This window comes from Schistocerca americana, chromosome 1 (assembly GCF_021461395.2).
Source record: "Schistocerca americana isolate TAMUIC-IGC-003095 chromosome 1, iqSchAmer2.1, whole genome shotgun sequence".
In the NCBI taxonomy this organism is placed as follows: Eukaryota; Metazoa; Arthropoda; class Insecta; order Orthoptera; family Acrididae; genus Schistocerca; species Schistocerca americana.
In genome coordinates, this window is record NC_060119.1 from 59,101,249 (window position 1) to 59,122,985 (window position 21,737).

The following is a 21,737-nucleotide window of genomic DNA, read 5'->3' on the forward strand; positions in this document are numbered from 1 at the left end:
CAAACACAAACACACACACAAAATTCAAGCTTTCGCAACAAACTGTTGCCTCATCAGGAAAGAGGGAAGGAGAGGGGAAGACGAAAGGAAGTGGGTTTTAAGGGAGAGGGTAAGGAGTCATTCCAATCCCGGGAGCGGAAAGACTTACCTTAGGGGGAAAAAAGGACAGGTATACACTCGCACACACGCACATATCCATCCACACATACAGACACAAGCAGACATATTCTTCCATATTCTTCCATATTCTGGGTCCTTAAATATGTTCCATATTCTTCCATAGTCTGGGTCCTTAAATATGTCTGCTTGTGTCTGTATGTGTGGATGGATATGTGCGTGTGTGCGAGTGTATACCTGTCCTTTTTTCCCCCTAAGGTAAGTCTTTCCGCTCCCGGGATTGGAATGACTCCTTACCCTCTCCCTTAAAACCCACTTCCTTTCGTCTTCCCCTCTCCTTCCCTCTTTCCTGATGAGGCAACAGTTTGTTGCGAAAGCTTGAATTTTGTGTGTGTGTTTGTGTTTGTTTGTGTGTCTATCGACCCGCCAGCGCTTTTGTTCGGTAAGTCACCTCATCTTTGTTTTTATATATAATTTTTCCCACGTGGAATGTTTCCTTCCATTATAAAAATAAAATTTTAGGAACATATAATGTATGCTGTATGTGCCAAACCACCACTGATGAAGCTTTGTTCATCAAAATAAAATACATTTGACATGACACACTCTTAAATTACAGTACACACAGAAAAAATTGTAATTAATAAAAATATTTTGAATGAATCTGATTTAAATGAGGAATTTCTTTGGGTGTCACATGCATTGGAAGGGCCCATTTGAATGTCTGTGATGTAACTGCAGTTTTGTTTGTATATTTGACCTTTGAATGGGAGGTGAGTGTGTTATCATGCAGTTCATGATATTGATGGGGAAAGAGATGGGATGTTGGAAAAGTAGTACTTGATGGTGGTAAGGCCATGGGCATTGGTAATCATTTTTTGTTACGTTTGCTCCCTGTTCTTTTTCTCAAGTGCCACTTTATCCAACCACTTGCTAGTAGATTGTTAATAGTTGTACTAAAGAATTTGTATTTTGTCAAGTTGTTCATAGTTAATACTGAATTGTTTCTGTATCTCTTGATCTTGGGTTTGAAACCATTTACCTTCCACAGTAGGATTTCAAATAATAGTTCGAGACAAAAACTGCTGTATGCAGTGAGATTACCATTGTTTTCTAGACTGATTGTTGACTAAAACCTTTGCATTATGGATAACAGATTTTAAAGATAAAAAAGGAAAAAGGTGAATTTTAGGATAACTTGTCATTGGGGAAGAAAGTGTTTGTTCCACAAAAGTGTGGCCTTTATGTAAAAGGAATGATATTTCACTGGTACATAAAAATTTTACAAGAATTCGTTCTTGTAAAGCAGCTTGTATAGGCCATATTTCACCTGCACATGGATTTCTTACCTTCTCTTACCATTACTTGCTTTTTCTTCCAATCTACTCTGTATTCTAGTCTGTTGCAGTGTGGTACTGATTTAAGTATCATAAATGTTGCCACATTCCTGCTGTTGTCAAACCTTTGTAGGCTCTTCACCTACTTATGCAAGTTACGTTTCATTTCTGTAAATTTAGTGATAGTTTGCCAGCAGTCGTATGGTGCTTCAATAGTTTATGATCAGTGGTAGTAAATCTTTGATATCGTCCTCTACTGTAGATATATTTTGTACTGAGTTATGTAACTTTTTGTGTTATATTGGATCTTGTATGTCAGGCTAGTTAAATTCCACTATTTATTTTGCAGCCAGAGCAACTACAAGAAATTCCACAAAAAAGAAAACGGAGGATAAATAACTTGTTAGAGGATGAAGAGGTGGAAATATCTAAGCACCTTTTGAGGATACAAATTGGAAAAGATGACAGTGAGCTACGAGCTACGGTGAAGTATTGTTATTGATGTTGTAAGATTAATATAACATATTGATGTAACTTGACTAAGAAGTGCCTTTAAATTCATTACAGGATATAGAGAAAGAAATTAAATCTTACGTTAGCCAAAAAAATACTAAATTTTTAATTGAAAATCCTTGTTGCCTGGATCTGCCAGAGATCTGTCAGATTTTAATTACTAAAACATTTCAAATGGGTGGTGGACAGCTCCATGAACAGCAGCGAAAGTCTAATTTGGAAGAAAGTGTTGAGGTAGGCATAAAATCTACGAGCATCATACATGCATGATCTGACATCTAAGGTCTCTTAAATTCAGTTTATATTGTTATACAGATTCAGCGAGGGCAACGAACACCTACACCTCCTCAGTCACCTCTACAGTCACTCAGAGGAGAAGGTTCTTCTTTGTTGTAAGTATAGGAATTTTTATTTAATCAATGTAAATTCAGAAATTTTTGCAAGTTTACTTTCTCAGGGTACAAGGAAGAGGAAGAAAGTGAGAAGTATATGAAAAAGGAAAAAGTCAATCAGAACCCATGTGAATCACTGCAGAGACAATTAGAGAGGGAAATCCAACATCATTAGCAGCAGTTAATGTACAATATCCTGAGAAATTGACAAATTTGTATTGAAAAGGAGCCATTTGATAAATCAGGCTAACAGTATTGATAAAAAAAATGGGGGATGAATGCTTGGAATTTTGTTTTTTATTGATGTTGAGATCATTGGAAGAGGCAATTCCAGAATTAGCATGGAGCAGGAAGCCATAAAAAACCTATAATCCAGTTCACAAATGATGGCGGTTCACGCAGGTCAAGGCACAAATGGGGTTGCAGTGTTGACGGTTCCAAGCAACAGCTCTGGTATGTGCATACACGTACTTTGTGCTTGGAAAAAATCATGTATCATGTAGATTGTGGGTCTTGCTTGCATGTGTAGAATTTATTGCTAACCACCACCATCAGCAACGACAGCACACAACAAATGGAATAAAAATTAAATAAATAGCTTGCTACCATCACGTTTAATGCTCACATTCACAGCAGATCACTCGATACGCTACTGAACACTCTCTGGATTTCAGAGAATGCGTGACATAGGCACACAGAACCAGCCTAAACTCGACTGCCATGGTTCGTGACTCCAACTAAAGATCAGAGTTTCTAGAATGAAATTTGTACACTATCCTCAAGATTGAGCATCTAGTGTCCCCTCCTTACTCATTGCAAAGAAAGTGAGGAATATGGAAAGAGAGATTGGATTAAGAAAAAACTGAGAGACGGATGAGGTTACTGTTCATTAAATTTAGGAGGCTTGTGGTGATGAACATGTTTGACCACAAAATACTGTGCCCACCAGTATGTACTCCTTACTGAATCCCTTTCTTCCTATAGATAGTGCAATAGTGACTCATTAACGAATCTTTCCTCTGATACTTTCTTCTTGCACACACTATTATTTGATATTGAATGTATCAGGCCAGCTTCTGAGCCATAGTTTTGATTTTCCCTGGTCTTGCCCTCTCATTACTGCCTTGAGTGCCAAATAAAAACGACTTAACAGTGTGGGTATATACTCAGGGCACCAGTACTTGCTTCATGAATTAACTGTTGTTTTATTTGTCACCTTACTGAGACATAATGTTTAACTCTCTCTAATGGCATGACCACTATGAAGCTTTGTGAAAACGGTGAAAGTAGTCATACAGTGTGTATGGAAACCACTTACTACCAAGTTTTAGGTGGGTTCTGGTTCCTTAGTTCAACACTTGAGCCATCTTAATGCATCTTACTAGCACAAACACTTACTGAACTTCACAAACGAGAACTTGTTTAACTTTTCAAGGATGAATTTGTGTTGTTTTGAAACATCCTGCCACATTAAAACTGCATGCTAGACTGGGATTTGAACCAAGATCTGTGACTTTAGTGGACAATACACTACTGACCGAGTATTCTGTGACTGACGCTGATGTTGACAGCTACAGTTCTGCCAATACCTCTCTTCTACATTTCAGACTTTTCAGATTTTTTCCTGTTTACCACCTTAAACTCCTGAGAAGAAAAATATTGCAGTGACAAAACTTAGCCACAGTCTAAGGATTGTTTCCAGAAACTATTTATTTCTCTTTTCAGTGGAGTGTGTGCAGTTATGAAACTTCATGACAGATAAAAGCCGTGTTCCATCCTGAAACTCAGTTGCAAATGTCCCTATTGACTAAGATATCTAGGAACGTCCCATGGCTTGGCACTTTCTATGCTTCATTACCTATTTGTACTTTCCAGACACCTTAGGAACTCTTCTGGACACCTTGGTGCACTAGCACTCATGGGGAAGGAATCGTGATTCACTACTGTTCATCTTTATGAGATGGGCTGCATCTTAAGTGTATAATGATAGTATAGGCAGTTTAGTGAGTACAATTACAATCTTAAAAACTAAAGTCAGATCCTGTAATAGACTGTCTGACAGCCAATTACACAGTTTTGTTTTAAAAGTTCTTCACTTGCACTTGGTGGCCGAACTTCCCCGGATGGGACAGACAACAATGTCATACAATCATTTCATTTCATTTCAATGATACTGAGCAGAGAAAGCTAAAGTGTTATCATTTTGATGGCATACCCCATTTATTAATAGCCTGTGTCTTCATGTGTCGTAATTTGCTATAGTTATGATATCATGCAGATAAATTTCTTCCCTGTCAACTCATTGTTCTCCACAGAGTACTAGATTCACAGTTGTTAGTACTCTGAGCTTGATAAAAATGAGGACAATGGTGTTCTGTAGAGCCTGCCTTAATTGATCTGTGCACGGCAGTGCACAATACCAATACATTCCAAAAAGCCGAGCGCGAAAATGCCATTTTTCAAGGGGTCATATCTCAGGTTCTGTTGGTCACAGAGATAAGGAGGTCAATTGTTTTGGATAGCCCTTGTGACCTAGTGACCATTTGTATACTGTCAGAAGAACAGTCATATTGTAGCTATTATGCAGTACAGGGTCAAAATTTTTAAATGTTCAGTACATCCTGCAGCCGATGCCAGTTGAACAAATCAGTTGGTTCTTTTCCATTAGGTGTGGTTTAGCGTGTACCTTAGGTGGCCTATAAAAGCACTATTTGTTGATAGGTGGTTGCTGAGAAAACTCCGAAAAACCACGATTTTTGGGCACGAAAAGTACCAATTGTGGGTATGCAATTTCTATAATTTCTATTCGTGGAAGATTGTCAAAATTTTTTCTATATGTTCTTAAGGTGGAATTCTTGGTAAATTTTAAAACTTTTTTCACGTTACAGGGATCTAGGGGTTCAAAGTTACCACACTTATGCAAAAAAATTTTAGGCATTCATCTAGAAACACATTTTTTTCATTTTTGAAAATCTTTATCCATTATCAGAATTTGCCCAGAAGATTATGATTTTGAGATGCCAAAAGTACCAGTTGCTGGGATGGCCATTTCTATGATTTGTATTCATGGCAAATTGTCAAAATTTTTGCTGTATATTTTTAAGATGATGTTCACAGGGAGCCTTAAAACTTATTTTGATATCATTATCCATTACTGAAATCTAGAGTTCAAAGTTGCTGCATGTATTCATGTAAAATTTACACCAAGTACCCAGTCTGAGACGTAAATGTAGTTTTAACTGACACAGTGAACACATGGCAAGGGTTCTAGGGTAATTACAAGGATTCTAAGGTCACCATACTATTTTTTTAGTCACCAGTTTTCACCAATAAAATTTTATGACTTGATGTCTCTGTACAATGGTCACTTCATGCATATACAGACATGCCCAAAGTGGTATTGCAGTGCCGGCCGGGATGGCCGTGCGGTTCTAGGCGCTACAGTCTGGAACCGCGTGACTGCTACGGTCGCAGGTTCGAATCCTGCCTCGGGCGTGGGTGTGTGTAATGTCCTTAGGTTAGTTAGGTTTAAGTAGTTCTAAGTTCTAGGGGACTGATGACCTCAGAAGTTAAGTCCCATAGTGCTCAGAGCCGTTTGAACCATTTTGGTATTGCAGTGTCAAACCACAGGCTGAAACATGACTGAAATGAACTTAAAATAACTGCCAAAAATTATGTGCTGTTGAACTTTGATTTTTCGACCTTTGATTAACTGACTCCTGGGATTACCTGACCATTTTTCTGTGCTCCGCACCAAACAGCGTGCCAGCATCGTTGATCAATTTTACTCATGTTACAACAGGGGTCCATCTAAGTGACACTCCTCATGTGTGCTCAGTTGAGACTGCTGTACCACTGAAATGTTCCTTTACTGTACTCTTTAAACTGCTGTTTTATTTGTGTGCTTTTTTAAGTTATTCAACCTTGAGAGGAGCATAAGAAAACCACTCTACGATTATCGTAGAAGGAGGTTTGTTCTGGTGTAAACCAAGAGCAAGATCTTCCAGAAACTAATGACTAAGACACAGCAGATTTAGTCACAGCTTTTCAAACTCTCCAGAATGCTGTCTGGCCTGCTGATGTTGCAGAAGGTGACATTACAGCTGTTACCAATCAAGAACGTGAAGATAATCAGGTCATGATCTTGTTTTGCAACAGTATTGTGTTGAGCAAGAGGGTTCAGATGCTAAAGAAATGGAATAGAAGATCAACCGCTCTACAGTAAAGGATACATTCCAGACTACACTCAAATATACAGCGCAGCCAGATTAAAACCGAATACCCTCCGCAGTGGGACCGTGGAATATTTCTACTCAATAGTAATAACCACACATGCTAAGACATTTATGCCACTGGGAGAGGCGATGATCAATTCCTGTTTTGTATAAGGCAGTCGGTCGCTGACAGATCCACAACTACACCCACTCTGCCACTTTCTCGTCTGATTGAAACCAATGTCCACACGTCTTTCTTCAGGTCACCATAGATGTGAAAGTCAAATGATGAAAGAGCTGGGCTGTATGGAAAATGTGGCGTTGTTCCCCAACCAAATCACTAAAGTGTAGCCTTTGTCTGATTGGCATTGTGGGGGGCAGGCGTTATGATGCATCAGAATGTTTCGTTGGCTTATGGAGTTCCTCGAGCGTGGAACCACAATCAGTGGGTAGTGTTATGGAGACAGTTTGTAGAAACTGTGATGCATCATAAAGTTGAAACACACAGGAATGCTGTCAGACAGAATCATTCTGTTGCATGATAGACAACAGAAAGACATCCGTAGACATTGGTTTCAGTCCAAGGAGGACGTGCAAGAGTGGGTGCACTTGTGGATCTCTCACCAGCCAACTACATTCTATGACACAGGAATTAATCATCTCCTTCCCCAGAGAGATGAATGTCTTAACGTTAGTGGTGATTACTTTTGAATGGAACCATTCCATGGCACCATTGTGGTAGGTGTTGGTTTTCATTTGACTGTCCCTCATATTTGGAATAGGAGCCAACTGCTGCAGCTATGGACATACTGTGGGCAAGGAGGTGGTGTGATGCAGGTACATTTTTGGCATCTCCCTCTGCTCTGGTTCATGATGAAAAGAACTTTTATGTGTATGGTTCAGTAGGACCATGTTTTCTTTAATTTGTGCTTTTATCTGAATACCAGTTTCTTTTATTTACATGATCATTTGGGAAGCTATTTTTTGAACAATGAACAAAAATACATTGGATCTCTCATATTTTTAAGAAAATGTTATCAAAAGCATGTTAAATGGTTGGTTGCTTATGATTACAGTAGTAGGATCAACAAGTCATGGTCTGAAAAATACTTACCCATAAAGCTAATAATATGAGAGAAAATATATTTCGAAGAAATGTCTTATAAACAAAATGTTATGATCTTCAGTCTGAAAACTGGTTTGATGCCCGCCCACCTCCATCATTAATGTACCTTGTGCAAGCCTCTTCATATATGAATAACTATAGCAGCCGACACCTATTTGAATGTTCTTATGGTAATCAAGCCTTAACCTGTTCCAGCTACATTTTTACTCCCTCTGCCAATATTGCAATTCCTTGATGCCTCAGGATGGATCCTGTTAGCTGATCCCCACTTTAAGCCAAGTTGTGACATAAATTTCTTTACACCCCAATAACATACAGTAACTCTTCATTAGTTATCCCATCTACCCATTCAGCATTTTTCTGTAGCACTGCGTTTCAAAAGCTTCTTTTCTCTTTTTTGTCCAAGTTTGTTATCATAAATATTTCAATTCTGTACTGTGATACACCCTAGTCACCTCCAGGGATATTCATTGTTAACACATTTCATATTTTCAGAAATGCTTCGATAGTTATTGCCAGTTTGGATTTTATATCCACTGCACTTTGGTCGTCATGTTATTTTTCTGCTCAAATAGCAAAACTCATCGACTATAGGTAATATTTCATTTTGTTATCAACTTCCCTCAGCACCATATGATTTTATGTGTGCATTGCATTACTCTAGTTTCACTTTTTTTAAATTTGTCTTCTAATATCCCTTCAGGACACTATACATTCCATTAAGTGATTTTCCAGATCCTTTGCTTCTTTGACAGAATTAAAATGTCATCAGCAAACGTAAAAGTTTTTACTTTTTGTCCCTCAACTTTAATTCTCTTACCAAATTTCATCTTGGTTTCCTGTATTGTGTTATAGATTTTGCAGCTAATGAATTGTCTTTCACTTTTAATTCACAAATATTGTAAATTGTAAGTCAGTGGTGGTGTGAATGTACATCGATTTTGCTTGCTTTACGCCATTGAGCTTTACGGAATTTGATTATATGTTTCTTCTTCCGCCGTAACTACTTCTCATTTTTGACCGTGAATACAATACTGATTTTTATCAGACTTCCTCTTCAGATGCAGGCAGCTACAGTGACATGACATTAGCATAGTGCACGGAAAAAAAGAAAACTTTCATAGTTTTGCACTAAAACGAACTCTCACACTTCATACTTTCATAAAATTATTATTCAGGTAACACAATGTGTACTACACACTTCTCACAAGAATACGTCTTCTCCCCACGAGAACTAAAGACAAGGGTCCTGTAAAATCATTTGTCCTTTGCCTTCCAGTGTACCAAAATACATCTTTTCTGACACTTACAGTGTTTGCGCTAGTGATTATCATTGGTTTTAAATTTTTGTCGTAGCTTGTTGGGGCTTTTCCTTATGTACCTGTACAATTGCCCCCACACTATGCGGTGATATGCATTTGAGGTGCACAGTGTTTTGTACACACTTGTACAGCTTAAATTTTGCCAAAAAGGGTACAATGACCTTTATTTGTCTGCGTATTTTTCTTTGTATATTGGGTTGGAGATGTCAGCTTATTTTGCTTACACATTATTTTACAAGGAAACACATAACTTACATGTGTTGTTGTTGTGGTCTTCAGTCCTGAGACTGGTTTGATGCAGCTCTCCATGCTACTCTATCCTGTGCAAGCTTTTTCATCTCCCAGTACCTACTGCAACCTACATCCTTCTGAATCTGCTTAGCGTATTCATCTCTTGGTCTCCCTCTACGATTTTTACCCTCCACGCTGCCCTCCAATACTAAATTGGTGATCCCTTGATGCCTCAGAACATGTCCTACCAACCGATCCCTTCTTCTGGTCAAGTTGTGCCACAAACTTCTCTTCTCCCCAATCCTATTCAATACTTCCTCATTAGTTATGTGATCTACCCATCTAATCTTCAGCATTCTTCTGTAGCACCACATTTCGAAAGCTTCTATTCTCTTCTTGTCCAAACTGTTTATCGTCCATGTTTCACTTCCATACATGGCTACACTCCATACGAATACTTTCAGAAATGACTTCCTGACACTTAAATCTATACTGGATGTTAACAAATTTCTCTTCTTCAGAAACGCTTTCCTTGCCATTGCCAGCCTACATTTTATATCCTCTCTACTTCGACCATCATCAGTTATTTTGCTCCCCAAATAGCAAAACTCCTTTACTACTTTAAGTGCCTCATTTCCTAATCTAATTCCCTCAGCATCACCCGACTTAATTAGACTACATTCCATTATCCTTGTTTTGCTTTTGTTGATGTTCATCTTATATCCTCCTTTCAAGACACTGTCCATTCCATTCAACTGCTCTTCCAAGTCCTTTGCTGTCTCTGACAGAATTACAATGTCATCGGCGAACCTCAAAGTTTTTATTTCTTCTCCATGAATTTTAATACCTACTCCGAATTTTTCTTTTGTTTCCTTTACTGCTTGCTCAATATACAGATTGAACAACATCGGGGAGAGGCTACAACCCTGTCTTACTCCCTTCCCAACCACTGCTTCCCTTTCATGTCCCTCGACTCTTATAACTGCCATCTGGTTTCTGTACAAATTGTAAATAGCCTTTCGCTCCCTGTATTTTACCCCTGCCACCTTTAGAATTTGAAAGAGAGTATTCCAGTCAACATTGTCAAAAGCTTTCTCTAAGTCTACAAATGCTAGAAACGTAGGTTTGCCTTTCCTTAATCTTTCTTCTAAGATAAGTCGTAAGGTCAGTATTGCCTCACGTGTTCCAGTGTTTCTACGGAATCCAAACTGATCTTCCCCGAGGTTGGCTTCTACTAGTTTTTCCATTCGTCTGTAAAGAATTCGTGTTAGTATTTTGCAGCTGTGACTTATTAAGCTGATAGTTCGGTAATTCTCACATCTGTCAACACCTGCTTTCTTTGGGATTGGAATTATTATATTCTTCTTGAAGTCTGAGGGTATTTCGCCTGTTTCATACATCTTGCTCACCAGATGGTAGAGTTTTGTCAGGACTGGCTCTCCCACGGCCGTCAGTAGTTCCAATGGAATATTGTCTGCTCCGGGGGCCTTGTTTCGACTCAGGTCTTTCAGTGCTCTGTCAAACTCTTCACGCAGTATCATATCTCCCATTTCATCTTCATCTACATCCTCTTCCATTTCCATAATATTGTCCTCAAGTACATCGCCCTTGTATAGACCCTCTATATACTCCTTCCACCTTTCTGCTTTCCCTTCTTTGCTTAGAACTGGGTTTCCATCTGAGCTCTTGATATTCATACAAATCGTTCTCTTATCTCCAAAGGTCTCTTTAATTTTCCTGTAGGCGGTATCTATCTTACCCCTAGTGAGATAGGCCTCTACATCCTTACATTTGTCCTCTAGCCATCCCTGCTTAGCCATTTTGCACTTCCTGTCGATCTCATTTTTGAGACGTTTGTATTCCTTTTTGCCTGTTTCACTTACTGCATTTTTATATTTTCTCCTTTCATCAATTAAATTCAATATTTCTTCTGTTACCCAAGGATTTCTACTAGCCCTCATCTTTTTACCTACTTGGTCCTCTGCTGCCTTCACTACTTCATCCCTCAAAGCTACCCATTCTTCTTCTACTGTATTTATTTCCCCCATTCCTGTCAATTGCTCCCTTATGCTCTCCCTGAATCTCTGTACAACCTCTGGTTCTTTTAGTTTATCCAGGTCCCATCTCCTTAAATTCCCACCTTTTTGCAGTTTCTTCAGTTTTAATCTACAGGTCATAACCAATAGATTGTGGTCAGAGTCCACATCTGCCCCTGGAAATGTCTTACAATTTAAAACCTGGTTCCTAAATCTCTGTCTTACCATTATATAATCTATCTGATACCTTTTAGTATCTCCAGGGTTCTTCCATGTATACAACCTTCTTTCATGATTCTTAAACCAAGTGTTAGTTATGATTATGTTGTGCTCTGTGCAAAATTCTACCAGGCGGCTTCCTCTTTCATTTCTGTCCCCCAATCCATATTCACCTACTATGTTTCCTTCTCTCCCTTTTCCTACACTCGAATTCCAGTCACCCATGACTATTAAATTTTCGTCTCCCTTCACAATCTGAATAATTTCTTTTATTTCATCATACATTTCTTCAATTTCTTCGTCATCTGCAGAGCTAGTTGGCATATAAACTTGTACTACTGTAGTAGGCGTGGGCTTCGTATCTATCTTGGCCACAATAATGCGTTCACTATGCTGTTTGTAGTAGCTTACCCGCATTCCTATTTTCCTATTCATTATTAAACCTACTCCTGCATTACCCCTATTTGATTGTGTGTTTATAACCCTGTAGTCACCTGACCAGAAGTCTTGTTCCTCCTGCCACCGAACTTCACTAATTCCCACTATATCTAACTTCAACCTATCCATTTCCCTTTTTAAATTTTCTAACCTACCTGCCCGATTAAGGGATCTGACATTCCACGCTCCGATCCGTAGAACGCCAGTTTTCTTTCTCCTGATAACGACATCCTCTTGAGTAGTCCCCGCCCGGAGATCCGAATGGGGGACTATTTTACCTCCGGAATATTTTACCCAAGAGGACGCCATCATCATGTAATCATACAGTAAAGCTGCATGCCCTCGGGAAAAATTACGGCTGTAGTTTCCCCTTGCTTTCAGCCGTTCGCAGTACCAGCACAGCAAGGCCGTTTTGGTTATTGTTACAAGGCCAGATCAGTCAATCATCCAGACTGTTGCCCTTGCAACTACTGAAAAGGCTGCTGCCCCTCTTCAGGAACCACACGTTTGTCTGGCCTCTCAACAGATACCCCTCCGTTGTGGTTGCACCTACGGTACGGCTATCTGTATCGCTGAGGCACGCAAGCCTCCCCACCAACGGCAAGGTCCATGGTTCATGGGGGGATAACTTACATACGTAATGATAATTCATTAAGTATTTACATGTGAGTGCTGCGAGAGCGGCTACTTGTTGTTTTGGCAACTTTGTCAGCCTCTGTGCACATGTGCACAAAATATATTTGTTGGCTGTGCTCCACGTATTATTGTGTACGGTCGTTCACACTTCCACTCACACTTTTAGTGTCATTTTCACACTGAGTGCCATACTATCCATCAAATAATTTGCTGTGGCGTGGTTTTCCATTGTGAGTGTGGTGCAGGAGTGTTTACTCTTCAAGAACCGATGCTGTGGCAGATAGTTCACCTTTGATACGGCCCGGGAAGAAATCTTCTCCATTGTATCCACATTTTCAGTGGGGTGAATACTGCACATCAACACAAGATGTCATGATATGTGATGCTTGCACAATTATAGTTTGCTGATTAGTATATCAGACGTTGCATAGCATAACATTGCCAAAATTGATTTGTTGTACTATTGCACACGCGTTTGGATACCACTATATATTTCATCATTCACTTTGTTATGAAAATCCTTTTAGTCCTTGAGATCTTTTTTCTTTTTTTTTAGGTTTTAAAGTTCATCTTTCACATATGGCTTGATATACACTTAAAATTCACATAAAAATTTTGACATAACAGTGCATATTACAACGGCTTACATCTAAGGCTGACATTTCACCCGTTATTTGTATTGAACGTAGAAAATTCTTAAATTCTAAAACATTACAAAATTCCTTCTTCAATTGCAGTTACTGGTTAGTATAGTTTATTTGATAACCTCACATTTCATTACATTGTGTTACTATATATGCATTTAATGCATCCACATTTTATTTTCAAGTCATGCGTTCATCAGTTATGAGAGTTTAATATTTTCTTAGGGATTAATAGAGAAAAACATTTACATCAGGGTTCTACATTATGCATTGCTGGCTTAACTACACTTTGTCGCTGCCTCCTGCGTTGGGGAGGGAATAAGGAATTACTATTCCACTGGTTTATGGATTACTAAGGAAATGCTGTTCGTCCTTTCTTAAATCACTTATCAAGGAACTCCTTTTTCATGGAACCGAAACATATTAACGACTCAGGTACTATATACCGTAACGTTGCTTATATTTCTTTACGTGTAGCTTAGTGTTTGTAATGCAGAAGTTTTTGCATTACTTCATGCTTATCTCTTTACAATTATGTGGAAATGCTGTCATTTATATTCACATGTGACGCGATATGAATTGATTAGTTTCATTTGATGTCACACGGCTCTGTCTTTATGTACACTTTGTAGTCAGTAGGTACAGGTAAGTGTTTTGTAGTTGCACTGCAACAATGTATATTCTTATTCTTCATTTGCTTGATGACTGAAATATACACATAGACATACCGATAACTAAATCATTTCTTTGAGGTGCGGTTAGTTTTTTCATTTGGTACCTATAACACCCATTGTAAATCTCTTCTTCTGCACAGCATCGATGCAATGGTTGCTGCAATTTATAAAAGAAAAATTTATAAGTAATGTAAAAACTAATTGTGTTTCGTAGCTCATAGGCCACTCATATACTCGGTCATCATATTCATTTGCAGATGTTTTTCATATTTTATTCTTATTTGTTTATATATTTATTCACTTGCATCTTAATTCTTTTTGTTCATTTAACCTACAAAGAAAGTTACTGTGACATCTCCTATGGTGTCTTATCTTTTGTTAGCTAACACGTCCTGTATGTTTTGTTGTAATGATTTCTTTTAATTCTAGTTACAATGTATATATCTTAGTATTGACGCAACTTCACATGTTGATATAACATTATATTCTTCCGTTCCCTGATAGTGAATATAGTTATTACATGTTATTATTTATTTTGAAATTGAGTCTGATACTTGTGTAGCTTTGCATTTCTATTTGGTTGCACCACGAGTTAGCCTGTTGCACTTGTGCAAGGTCAATGTCTCTTCCCTAGTACTGATGTAAGCATGCATTGTTGAGCGCGCACAGCTGAGTCATACGCTGCTCCAGTTTGCATTTCACTTTGCGTGAAGCTGTGTTTTTACACTTCCATCATGTCAAATATTTGTCTTTGCTTACAAAACAAGATAATTACTTAAGTCTATACATATTTCTTTCAAAAATACACATAATAACTTTTTTTACTTATAAAACTATGACATTACTTACCTGATTACTGCTTGCACTTGTTCTTCTAGTGTATTTTTGTTGATTCTATTTCATGTTGGTATAGATCATATTTTATGTCTCCTTGCTCATTGAATCATTCGAAATATGTTTGAAAATCTGATTCGCCCCCATCACTTGTAAGGTCTATAGTATGGGGCTCAACTACGACCGATTCGGGTTTTCCTGCGGTGTAGCCTGATCTACGTCTGTGCACAGAACAATTTCTTTCAGTTGTATTGTGTGATTGTTTCTCCAATTTGTATCATTATCAGCTCGCGACATACTTTCTCGTGTGTTCATATGGCTGTCATGAAATGTTGCTGTATTGTGATTTTGTTGCGCAAAGGTTGGCTGCGGTACGACGTGCGGCATGTTAATGTTTCGGCCTTGCGCTTGCCATTGGTGCGGCTACCTGTTTTTCTTTACATGCGGTGCATAGTTTTGAGAGGAGGGATTAAAATTAGCTTGTGGATGGTAATCGTTCCTGTTATGCAGAAAGTTTTGTTTAAATCTCTTGTTCCTGCCATTTCCATTCCAGTATCCATTACCACGAGTAATATATCCTTGCAGTTGTGCGTACCAGCCTTGCTGTATGTTTGCAACTGGCTTTTCGTATTGACCATTCGATTTATTTTGTTGTGGTGTTTGGCTGTCTGATGCCCTATCTGTTATTATTTTCTCCTCATATATTAGGCCAATTGAATCTAAAGTGGATAGAAAATATTCTATGTCGTGCTTAGGTTAGTAATTAATTTTTCATGAATGTGTGATTGCAAATGACTTTAAAAAATTTTTTAGAGATCAACATGAGAAATAGGATTCATCCAATAATGTGTTTTATTCAGATACTTCTCAAAATACCCTCGCAAATTACCATATTTGCTATTAAAAGAGGCGGGGTTAAAAACCTCTCACCTAAGTCTCTCCTGTATGGCTTCTGACCAGTATTTGTCACGAAATGCCCATTCAAATTGTAAATATGTGGCACAATGCTCAGCTACCTCGGTCGCCCACAAAAGTACATTGCCTGCGCGTACCCGACTACAAACCTGATCTTTTGTGCTTCCGTCCAATTTCTATGGAACACATGTCGAAAAGCACTAATACATACAACAGGATTCCTCTTGTTACCTACACTCATAAACATTGGAAATTGATGGTGTCTTAAGAGACCTTCCTCAGCAACTATAGTGGACAAGCTGTTTGCATTTTATGCTGTTTTTACATAGCTGTCATAATTATTTACATTTCTCGTAGGTACTGGTTCTGGTGTTATGCCATGTAAACTTACACTCTGCAGTCTGTCATTACTACTGGCATTGTTTGTAGGGTTTGCAATGATTGGTGTGCATGCATTACTTTGGTTTGCTCGGGCTGGCTCTTTGTTTATGTGTACAATTTGTGTCTCTGTAACACTTTCACCTAAATAGTTATGTATCCCGTGCAATGTAGCTTGCAAATTGGTGTTCACTTTGTCGATAATGTCATTTTCCTTTTGCTGGATAATTTTTATCTACATCATTGATTAATCTACATTCCTTCACTACCTTTTCTGCTGCAGTACTGGTTTTGTCCAAAGTACCTACTTCAACTTGTTAAATTACATCAGATAAATTTTCACTAATTTTGTCTCTTTCTTTTTTGGCACAGGCTGATTCAGTTTCAAGTGATACTACTTTTAAAGTGCATTCATCAATTGCTATTGGTATATTTTCGTAATGCTTATGCAGTTTGTTCACTACGGTAGAGATGTTCTTTACTGTGGAAGTTAATTCTGTTTGTGTAGCTTCCAGGTGTGTGTGTGTGTGTGTGTGTGTGTGTGTGTGTGTGTGTCTTTAGTTGCTTTCATTTTCTGCTCTTCTGTATCATTCTGCTCGTTAAGAGTGTCTAATTTCTGTTTTATTTGCATAATGTCATTGTTTACTTCTGAAAGTACATCTTGCTTTAGCTGTTTTTCCATGTCTTTAAATTTTACATTCATTTTCTCGTGAAAATTCTTAGTCAAATCACTGATCTGTTGTGTGAATGTATCCCGAAAATCTTTTAAAACTTGTTTCTGCTCTTGTTTTATGTCGTTTATGTCTTGTGTGACTATGGTAAGGTTTTGCAACAAACTGTCAAATTTTGTATTTATGTCTGCATGCAAATTGGTGTTATTGATGTTTGTATTTTTTATTTCGGTGCTCAGGCTAACGAGTTTTTGAAGTATCGTGGCAAGTGCGCTATTTTGGTTGCTATCTAATGAACTTTGGTTGTTAACAACTGTACTTTGTAAATAACATTTGGATTTTTTATGATGGGTGATGGTAAAGTGTCATCAAAAATTATGTTATCTTTGCTTTCTGTGTTTTCCTGCGCGAGCAGAATGTTGCTCGCAGAGATACGTGATGTAGTTTCATCTATTGTCATCAACGTATCATCAAAGTGAGAACTCTGTTAAAGCTCACTACCACTTGTTACTTCGGTTAATACTTCTGAATGTGGAAGACATGGCGCTGGTACTTCAGATGTTCTGTCTTGCAATTGTACACCGTCTTGGCTCATTGCATTTTCTTCATTGTCAACAATAATGGCAACTGATTTTTGTGCCATTTTGATTGAATATTAAAATGAAAATTTTGAAAAATAGAAAATTGAAATATGTTACTTTTGGAAATTTAAACATACAATTTACGTGTCATCAAGCGTTAATTGGCTACTTTTATGATACATGAAATGTTATGACACAAAAACTTCAAACTTTTCTCTTGCTAATCATTACATAAAATTTCTGAAAAATTCATTACAATACATTTAGGAAGGGAAATTAAGGAAAAGGATGTCTAATTACTACACAGGCGGTGCTACCAAGCATAGCTAAGCAAGTGGTTGCGTAGCAGTCGTACCTTTGCTGCGATGAAACAAACAGCGCATTTCCAAAATTTTCCATAAATTCCGGTTTCACTTTTGATTCCTTTCTGAATTGATTGCTTGAACCACAAAAATTTTTGGTTCTTGTTATTTTGCTCCCAGTTGCAATGTTGCACATCAAAATTTAAAAATAATTAGTAAATGCAAAAAATTTCGTACAATGTCATAAATAATTTTGAACAATTTACATAACTGGTTTCATGGCTTTCTCAATGTCATGTCACCAAATCGCCAGTCGTGCAAATATATATATATAAAAATATAATTAAACAAATTAATTACACCATTGTCATGTTTGAGTTTTATAGATTTTGCAGCTAATGAATTGTCTTTCACTTTTAATTCACAAATCTCATAAAAGTAAGTGGTGGCGTGAACTTACGTCGATTTTGCTTGCTTTATGCCGTTGAGATTTATGGAATTTGGTTATATGCTTTTTCTTCCGCCATAACTACTTCTCATTTTTGACTGTGAATACAATACTGATTTTTATCGGACTTCCTCTTCAGATGCAGGCAGCTACAGTGACATGACATTAGCATAGTGCGCGGAAGAAAAGAAAACTTTCATGGTTTTGTGCTAAAAAGAACTCTCATGCTTCATACATTCGTGAAATTATTATTCAGGTAACACAATGTCTACTACACACTTCTCACAAGAATACGTCTTCTCCCCACGAGAACTAAAGACAAGGGTCCTCTAAATAATTGGCAAAAGAAAATGATTGGAGTTTCTATCATTTGTCGTTCGCCTTGCGGTGTAGCAAAACACATCTTTTCTGACACTTAACAGCGGTCGCGCTAGTGATAATTATCGTTGGTTTTAAATTTTTGTCGTAGCTTGTTGGGTCTTTTCCTTATGTACCTATACAATCGTTTGCACAGTATACAGATTTAATAGCATGGGGATAGGCTAAAACTAACTCTCTCTCTCTCTCTCTCTCTCTCTCTCTCTCTCTCTCTCTCTCTCTCTCTCTCTTATTGTTGCTCCCGTTTTATATCCTTTGACTCTTATAACTGCAGGCATCTCTTGTATTTTACCCCTGCTACTTTCAGAATTTTAAAGAGTGTACGTAAGTCAACATTGTCAAACAGCTTTCTCGGTACCACAATTGTATCCACACATACTTTATCTAAAGTAAATTGATGGCAACAAATTTATTTCGTCGGGGCTCAAAAAATATGGAATTACTCGGGGAGAGGTCCACAGATTTTTCCATGAAGGCACTGACAGTCTTGTCTCACAGTGGGATAAATGTATTGACAGTTATGTTAAAATGCAACCTGTTATATAAATAGAGAGAGTACATTAAAATAGAGAGAGTTCGTTTAAGTGGAGATGGCTGCTAGAAACGGAACATAATATAAGATTGCTAGCACACTGGTGCATACAAGAAGAGCAGCTTTGAATGGTCTGATGTAGAGAGGAGGGCCTACTTCCAGTGAGTGGATGACTCCACCATCAGTGTCTTCCAACTTCTTTTTAATGAAATAGTGCTTTGTATCATAAAAATGAATGAAATAAAAAGAAAACATCACTTGGATTATATCATTGAAGGCAATTATTGGTATGATGTATGCAAGAGGTTTTTTTGTGATGAAAGCATTTCGTTGTATTACCTTGGATCATGCTGTTTTAGCAGGGATAAAATGACAAGAAACTAATCCCATGAACTTAAAAGATTTCTCTGCTTCAGTGAGAAATCATTGCAAACTCAACAATATCACTGCTGACAAGTTTGCTGTGATGGAGCAAGTTCATGAAAAACTGGCTCCATTGTTACCATTCTGGTGAAAATTTACAGTTGATGAGCAGTTGTTTCAAGGCAAAGCAAGGTCCAGGTTTCCCCAGTTTCCCATACCTTGGTAAGGAGGAAGACTGAGCATACAACCAGCCATGGAGTATATCGTTCCTCACCTCATAGAGCATTTCTAAAACAAGGAAGGAACGTAACATACAACTTTTTCACAACCCTTCAGCTTGCCAAGAAATTTCAATAGAGTGTCATGTAGGTAGTGCGAATGATGAACAACATTGTCTGAGAAATGCCCAGCTGTATGAGGAACAACTCTATTTTATCTTTCACCATTATCTTGAAAAAGAGTGATCAGCCAGATTGATCCGTGACTGGGTACCAAGGGAAGAAGAATAAGAATATTAAGGTTCTCAGCACACAACATCTTGAAGTAGCAGTGAGCAAAGAAGGAAAGAAAAAAACCAGAAACAATTACCTTCTGTAATGCCACAGAAAGTATGGTGTGGACATTGTTTATCAAATGACTCGTAAGTGTCCAACTAAGGTTACTTTAAGGAGGGAGCCAATGCATGTCATTTACAATATCCTCGGCATGGAAGCAAGAACTGTGTAGATAATCTAAAAAAAGACACAATGAAAAAGAAGGCATTAATTCTTCAGTTTGTATATAAAATCATGAATGGAAAACAACAAGAAAGTGTGTCAAATGCGGAAGCATCTGCCCCCCACAGATCAAGTAAGAAGAGTACCAATAATCTGCTCAAAGTGTGATATCATTGGTGAGAAACAAACAAATGAAATCAGTGAAGAAGTGTTAGGAATTTCACAAATGGGTCACATTGCAGGGGATACATGCAATATTTTGTATCCAAAATTCTAATCTAAAAGTGTTAGAATTTCAAGGCAAGTCTTTGAAATGTGTACGTATGTACATGAATGCAAAAAGTAGATATTTTCAGGAGTTGGTGCCCCACAGCTCTCAAGTATTTAAAAAATGTAGGTATTACTTTAACCATATTGTGTATTTTATTTGCGAAAATCTCATTAACGGAGCAAATGACACCTTCCCGCTAAGCTAGGAGTATCATGTTTTCCCCTGTTCTATAGTCTATTCGTCACAAGAACACTCCAGATGTAAACATTATTCTGTGCTTTCTTCCACATTTTAACTACCCGCAGAGCTTCAGGTGGGTATAGTTGATACAATAATAACCATATGTTTTATGCTGCAGCATAGACTGCCTGCACTACTCAGCATAGATAACCAAACACACAATGCTTTACCAGGACATATAAGCAGGAAAGCCAGTCCATCAAGCCCACAGAGATATGAACAACTGCAGAAACTCATATGGAAGCTTATTTATTTCTGTTCCACATTCCTCAACTAAAAGTTTTGTTTGATCTGTTTCCAAGTGCTTTATCTTAAGACTTCTCACAGATAGGTATTTGAAAATGCTGGAACACTGAAATCATTTGCTTAAAAGTATTGGAATGAAACATTTGGAAGCAGATTAGATCAAACATTACATCTGCACATAATTAACAAAATTGACAAAGAGCAGACAAACAATAAAACTTAAAATATCATTTACATTTTAAAAGTATTAAATTAATATACAGTAATAATCATAACACACTTCTTAAGGGATCACACGGAAACTATATTTTAGCTTAGAATAATAACATAAAAAATATTTGCATAAACACATTATAATCTATCTGTGAGAGCAGCGTGTGATTTTAAGAGCACATTATAAAGATTTTGCTATATAATGAAGCTACTTAAGGTATTACTCACCTCAAGCCATGTGGTAACCTCTGAACTCCTTCCATACCTGAATCTAGAAGAAGACATTCCATCTGTGGAACTTCCATCTTCAACATTGGTGAGTAGCTGATCAACAACACAGTCTGTGAAGCCACCCAAATGCCACATTTTGTCTTCTTCTTTTATTACTTATTGTGAAAACATTTTCCTAAAACACACAGGTGACATTTCCTTGTCTTTCCTGGAGTTGACGGTTTACTTGTATTATGTCTTTCTTTATGTGCACGTTACACTTGTCGCAGAAATACTGGTAAACTCAGATGACATTGCTGCAAGTTCCTTTACCAGTAGTGATATATGTCATGCTGGTAAGGTGCGCGTCATATATCTTGGCGGCCGAGTTTAGGTTCGTTCTGCGCATTTGACGTCACAAATCACAGTCAGCCAATGAACAGAGAACGACGTTGCCAGATCTCGACTGCAGTGCAGAGCACGGACGAGTGTCTTCAATTTTAGAAACGTTCAGTCATAAATGAAGTAATTGAACAAAAG

The 21,737-nt window shown here is 37.8% G+C and overlaps 1 protein-coding gene across 1 annotated transcript in view; it reads left to right on the plus strand.

The window, feature by feature from the left end:
• Window positions 1-21,737, plus strand: part of LOC124622184 (meiotic recombination protein REC8 homolog) — a 380,857-nt gene that overhangs the window by 200,705 nt on the left and 158,415 nt on the right. Inside the window, exons 8-10 of the mRNA XM_047147832.1 lie at window positions 1,804-1,938; window positions 2,022-2,201; window positions 2,283-2,359. Of these exons, the coding sequence (XP_047003788.1) occupies window positions 1,804-1,938; window positions 2,022-2,201; window positions 2,283-2,359 (392 nt within the window). The remainder of the gene's footprint in view (window positions 1-1,803; window positions 1,939-2,021; window positions 2,202-2,282; window positions 2,360-21,737) is intronic.